At 46.0% G+C, this 6,505-nt stretch overlaps 1 protein-coding gene across 4 annotated transcripts in view; it reads left to right on the forward strand.

Annotated features, from left to right (window-relative positions):
• The first annotated feature begins 658 nt into the window (after window positions 1-658).
• The window catches only part of Mtmr14 (myotubularin related protein 14), a 46,930-nt gene continuing 41,083 nt past the window's right edge, over window positions 659-6,505 (forward strand). For 2 of the 4 annotated variants that reach the window (XM_031382870.1, XM_031382871.1), the window contains exons 1-2: window positions 659-951; window positions 3,405-3,553. In XM_031382870.1, the coding sequence (XP_031238730.1) occupies window positions 796-951; window positions 3,405-3,553 (305 nt within the window). In that variant the 5' untranslated portion in view covers window positions 659-795. The remainder of the gene's footprint in view (window positions 952-3,404; window positions 3,554-6,505) is intronic. The other 2 variants (XM_031382868.1, XM_031382869.1) reach the window with 1 other exon arrangement.

A 6,505-nucleotide genomic window follows, 5' to 3' on the forward strand; every position in this document is an offset into this window, starting at 1 on the left:
GAAAGCAGGTGAGTCAGGAGTTCAAGGCCAGCCTTGGCTATACCACAAATAATTTCCTACAACAAACAACAGCCCAATACACAAATAAAATAATTCCCTAGATAGGGAAGAACTGAGCAGGAGATTGGCATATGTTGATTAATGAAAGCATCTAATAGAAAAATGAAGGACTATTCCTCTATTATCTACATTTTTTTTTTAAACATTTAAAATATTTTTAAGGTGTGGTCTAAGGTTAGTCTCAACCAACTGATTCTCACATCATCCTCTGGCGTTTGCCTACTGACACCAGCTAGAAAATCCTTTAAAATAAATGGGATGCTGGACCACGCTATATTGGCGGGGACATCCATAAGAGCAGTGGAAAAGAAGTGCTGTTTGAAATAGTCAGTTTTGATTTCTGCAGCTCTCATCTGCTGGCTGTCACTACTAACTCAGGCCTCTGGCGGTTCCTTGCTCCCTTCTCTCCAATGGTTCCCGCCGTCGCCCCCCGTCTGCAGCCACAGTGGTTTAGCCCGGCTTCCCCCGGGGAAACCCCTTGGGCGGAGCGCGGCCCCCGCCGTGAGGCCACTTGGATCCCTCCGCGTCAGGGGTGGGCCGGGGACCTGTGGGCCGGGCACGATCCCCGGGCTCTGATTGGCCGCGGCAGGAGTAAACATCCGGAGAGGTGGGGCGGGGCCGGAAGTGCAAGAAGAAGGCGGCGGCTGAGGCGGTTCAGGAGCTTTTAGAGCCGGAGTCCGAGCTTCAGGGGCCATGGGCTGGGTGAAGGCGCCCTGAGGGGACTCGAGGCTGTGCATGGCGGGTGCTCGGGCCGCCGCCGCCGCCTCGGCGGGTTCCGCCGCCTCTTCGGGCAGCCCGCCGCCTCAGGAGCCGGGTCTCTGGGAGCTGCTGGAGGAGTTCTCCCGGACTCAATACCGTGCCAAGGACAGCGGCGGGAAGAGCGGCTCTAAGGTGAACCCCAGAGGTGCAACGACCTGGAACTGGTCCCTGGCCTGAGTTACTGAGGGAAGGCTGTGGTTAGGGATGGGATGAGAGCTGGAACGAGACTTCCTTGGGGAGGCACAGGAGAGGAACTTGTCCATGATGTGGATTCGGAGAGTAAGGATCCGGCTTAACACCAAAGAGACAGAGGCTCTTTGAGAGTTTTTTTTTTTTTTTTTTGGGGGGGGGGTTGCTTTAGAATTAGGGGTTTGGAGGTCAAGGGTCAGAGTTGTGGGCCAGGTGCAAAGGTTAGATAATGGGAACTAGAGAAGATTGCTACCCTTCGTGAGCCTAGGAGAGGTTACCAACAGGTTAAAAACAAAACAAAACTCTCAAAAGCTAAGTAAAAATAGGAAAGAGACTTCTCTGGACCAGAGATCAGAGTAGGAGCCTGGAGTAGTGTGGCATTATGGAACCCAGAGAACAGCGGAGTGTGTCACGTCCTTATAAGGTGCCAGCATGACTTAGGCCCTTCCCTTTCCTTTCCTGTAGACCAAGAAGAGAACCCACACTCTCTTTCTGTTCTTTTATCAGAACGAAGTCTGTGTCCGTTGTCCCCCCACCCCGGGGAACTTCCCTCTGCTCTAATCACCAGGCCTGAAAAGAAAGCTTCTGGTCTGGTTGAGGCATACCGACCTCAGCACTCTAGACCCTACCCTTTCTCTTTCCCAGTGTGGCATTACACATTGGCATTGGTCTCTATTCTGGGCCATAAAACTGGCTTGACCCCAGAGGTTACCTACGGGCTGAGACATGCTGTAGGGGACATCTTCTATTAATCTCTGAGGTAATCTAAGAAAGACCAGTAATGTGGTATTAATCACACCAGAGAACCAAGTATCTTTCAGATTATAATTGGCATCATTTGGAGCTCTTGTTAAACACAAGCTCTGATTTCTGGCCTTAGATTCTCTTAAATCACAATTTCTGGGGAGGCATACCCTAGAATTTGTAATGTGCATTTATTCAGATAAGCCTTAAGTTCATTATGTATCCAAACCAAGGCCAGTCATACACTCCTGATCCTCCTGTCTCCACTTCCTAGGTGATGGGGTTACAGGTGTTTACCCTCATGCTTTGCTGGAGATTGAACACAGGTTTTTATGCATGCCAGGCAAGCATCCTACCAGCTGAGCTACATCACCAATCTTGTATGTTTCGAGGCATGGTCTTTTGTCTGTGGCCCTGGCTTGACTTCACAGTTATTTTCCCAGGATGGTTTGTAACTAATAATCCTCCTGCCTTAGCCTCCCAAGTACTACATACATGTGTGAGCTCCCACCCCTGACTTCAAGGGGAATCTTTTGAGTGGTTATAGGAGGTCCATGATTTTGATGGATCTCACTTCCATCTTAATACCTGTGAAGATTTGGGCTTTACAGGTTAAACCTTACTCTCTCCACAGCTGGTCTTAATTCTGCTCTAGGCTTCATGATCTTTCGCAAAGTTCTTGATGTGTTAAAGACCTTGATGTACACTGAGGTCTGTCCCAGGCTTCAGCGCTCTATGTAGAGTAACAGTTCACAGCGGAGCAAACTTGAAACACCTGATACAAGCCTGTCTCATCTGTAGTAAAGGGTTGTGGTTCTTTGGCACATCAAGGGTGTAAGCTTTTCTTCCAGTGGGCTTTTCACTGAACTGTGAACAAAAGGATTAATTTTAGAAGGGAGCCTTGTCTTCAGTTTTATAAGCAGGTGATATGTAGAGACAACTGTCTGCAGCTTTTATTGATTTTGCTGACTAGAGCTTCTTTATTTTTGTAGGTGTTGAGACATGGTCTTGAGATATAGTCATATGTATATATATGACTATACATATATATATATGCACATACACATATGTATATATATTGAACTCCGCATCCTCCTGCTTCAACATCCCATGTACTAAGACTGTAGGTGTACACCATTGTACTGACTGGAGCTTCAAATACTAGTTTGGGGCTGTAGAACAGACAAAAAAAAATCTGGTGTTAAAGGAACATAATGTGTTAATGCTGTTATAGTAACCTAAAGCAAGAGTTACTGTTGTTTTGTTTTTTGGGGGGCAAGGTCTCACTATGTAGCCCAGCCTGGCTGTGAATTCTCAACCCCTCCTGCTTCAGCCTTCAGCTGGGCTAACAGGTATGTGCCACTATATCTACAAACAGTTCTTACGTGTCATGGATGGTAGACTCTCTCCATATTGACTACACACAGTCTTATGGGCAGTGTGGATGACGGGTTTAGGTACCGTCTGAAGGATACCACAGTTAATATAGAAGAGCCTGTGGCCCAGCATCATGTTTCTTCCCAACCTTGAATGAAAATCACAAAAGTGCTTGTTGCTTACTCCCAGTGGCCTCTTTGGATGGTGGGCCACTTAATCTCACGACCTCAGAACCCAAGAATTCTCTTCAGGCTCAAGTCTCCTTCTCTATGCAGGTTGAACGCATTGAGAAGAGATGTCTGGAGCTGTTTGGCCGTGACTACTGTTTCAGCGTGATTCCCAATGTGAATGGTGATATCTGCGGCCACTACCCCCGCCACATCGTATTCCTGGAGTATGAGAGTTCTGAGAAAGAGAAAGACACGTGAGCATCCTGTAGTGTGCAAGTCGGTAGACCTCAGAGGCTCATCCCCAGGGTCGGGAGACTGGGCAGGGCATGCTTACTTTTTTTCCCCAGGTGGGGTTAGTTCCTGGCATCTTTATTTATTTAAGGGTTTGAGTTTGATTGGCCCCGTCGTGCAGTTTAAGATGAGAAGTGGAGAGTCGCAGCCCTGTAGTGCTCTTTCACCCCTCTGTTTGACTTCACCTCTCTGAATGACTTCAGTGCCATCTTTGTTTGGCTTTAGTAGGTGTAGTTAGAAGGAATGACAGCATAGCAAGATAGACTGTATTTTGTTTCGGTAGGGTATCATGTAGCCTTAGTTGGCCATGCACTCACTTTGTAGCCAGGGGAATGATCTTTAACTTCTGATCCTGCCTTCACTACCTAAGTGCTGGGCTTACAGGCTTGTGGCACTATGCCCAGCTTTCAAGACAGGTTTAGGAGTGTTTCCCATGTGCATCTCTTAAGAACCTAGACCTACAGTCACACTGCTTGAATTAGCATCCTGCTTGTCCATTTTCTGACACTGTAACTAACGCTAGGCAAGTTATTCATTCTCTTTGTCCTTAGTTTTTCTTTGGTAATTCCTGGCCTCATAATTAAGGCTTGCTAGGGCTAATTAAAAGTCTAGAAAGGTGGCTTGTGCAGTTCCTGATGATAAATTGTGCTAATGCAAGCCTGATGTGTTTGTTGTAAGAATTGAAAATAAGAGCTACCATATACGCTGAAGTCTGTCCCAGGCTTCGGCACTCTACGTAGAGTAACAGTTCACAGCAGAGCACACTTGAAACACCTGATATGGGACTATCTCTTCAGGTAGTAAAGGTTGTGGTTCTTTGGCACAGATAATTGTTCACAACACTGAGGCTCCATGCCTGCTCCTAGTTCTTCCCTTAAGTTCCCTGCTTGCTGTCTAAAGGACATGCCAAGAGCTGCTATGTAATGTTTGCCCTGTAAATGAGGGTAATGGGTCAGCTCCTGCTGCTCAAAGCAAAGCCATTGTCTCCTAAGACATTGGGGGAACCGTGGACTCTTGGGCTTTAGAGCCATGGGTCAAAATCACAGCATACCAAGATGCCTTTAAGTAATTCATGTATGTGGAAAGAGCTGAGCAGTGCTGCTGTAGGCAAACCCAGAGTATCCTCCCTGGTGGTACGTTTGAGATGACTTTGTGATAGAGAGCCTGTGTAGCAATGTTACCCCAAAGTTCTCAAGGAGAGCTTTTGAATAGGCTTTTTCTTTCCTTCCTTGCTCCTTCCTTCCCTTCACACTCCTTCCTGTCTCTTTCCTTTCTTCCTTATGTTTGGTTTGTTTTGGGTTTTTTTTTTTTTGTTTTCTTTGAGACAAGGTTTCATGTTGTAGTCCTGGCTGGCCTTTATCAATTCTGCCTCAGCCTCCCATGTGCTGAGATTACAGGTGTAAGCCACTATGCTCAACTCAGTGTAGCACTGATGAGTACCAAGGAGTGTGGCCTTCTGGAACGTATGAGTGCAGTGCTTTCACCAGTCCCAGCTGTGCACAAATGAAGACTGCGGACCCCAGGGTCCCCTATTGGACCTTGTAAAGCAGTTCCACATTCTGCATTCTCAGACTTCCCTAGATATCTTATATTCTACAGCCTGATGGGAGACGTGATTTACAAGCAGCTGAACAGCATGGTCAAGTTTAAGACTGAAGCCTTTATTTTCTTATGTGTGAAGGGATATCTAGAAGAGCACCATCTCTTGAAAAATTAGTATATTACTCTTCTGTGAAGATCCCAAAGCTGCTATCACATCCTCCCCAAGCATTGCCAGGGCTGAAGGGCTTTGCATCCCTACAGCACTTTTTTTTTTCTTTTTCTTTTTTTGTTTTTTTTTCGAGACAGGGTTTCTCTGTATAGCCCTGGCTGTCCTGGAACTCATTCTGTAGACCAGGCTGGCCTTGAACTCAGAAATCCACCTGCCTCTGCCTCCCAAGTGCTGGGATTAAAGGCATGTGCCACCACTGCCCGGCTTACAGCACCTTTCTTAGTTCTTCTCTAACTTCCATTCCAAGGGTAGGGAAATTTAGCCCTTTATAGTCCTGTAAGCTACAGTCAGTCTGTAGCTGTCTCTCACTTTCTCTTAGTCACTGCCTACCAACCCTGTCATCTATGTAACCAAGGCTGGTCTTGAACTCATGAACCTTATGCTTATATCTCCCAAGAGGTAGAGTTAGAAGTATCCACCATGTCTTGCCCAACCTCTTTCCCTTTTTTACTCTTATGAGTGCTGTGTGGCACTTAACCTCTGCCCTCTGATAGCAGTCATGTGAGTGAACCACCAAGAGATCTGTTACTGCAGAATCAGATTCACTACCTCAGAGGTAGGGCCAAGATTCAGCATTCTCTAATTAGCTCTCAGTTATGGTTGGTTGCTTATCCTGAAAGAAATATATTCAGTGCTTATTCATTCTAGCATTAAAGAAAAGAATTTCTAGGGGCTAATAATAGCTCAGTTGCTAGAGTACTTGTTTTTAGCATACATGTAGCCCCAGGTTAAATCCTTAGCACTATATAAACAGCCCATTGTGGTACATGCTTGTAATCCCAGGGGAGAACTGATTGTATCATTCTTAGCTACAAGGGAAGTGTGATACAAACCTGGATTATATGAGATCCTTTGTTTAGGGGGAAAAGGAGTGATTATTTGATTGCTCTCTTGATTGTCTTGAATTAGGATTTCACACACTTATATCCTGCATGTCACCTATGAAAAATATAACACTACCCGTATTGTGCAGAGAAAAAAGTTGAGGCCCAGAGAACCAGTAAGCAGAATGATTCCTCTGTCCACTCGTCTGCTTTTTCTTTATTGCCACCTTGTCCATGAGGGTCTCACTTTCCAGGAAAAGAATACTATGATATTCTTGAAGAGTTTTGTTAGCATCGTGTGTGTGTGTGTGTGTGTGTGT

The sequence above is a fragment of the Mastomys coucha genome, unplaced genomic scaffold, assembly GCF_008632895.1.
Source record: "Mastomys coucha isolate ucsf_1 unplaced genomic scaffold, UCSF_Mcou_1 pScaffold20, whole genome shotgun sequence".
NCBI lineage: Eukaryota > Metazoa > Chordata > Mammalia > Rodentia > Muridae > Mastomys > Mastomys coucha.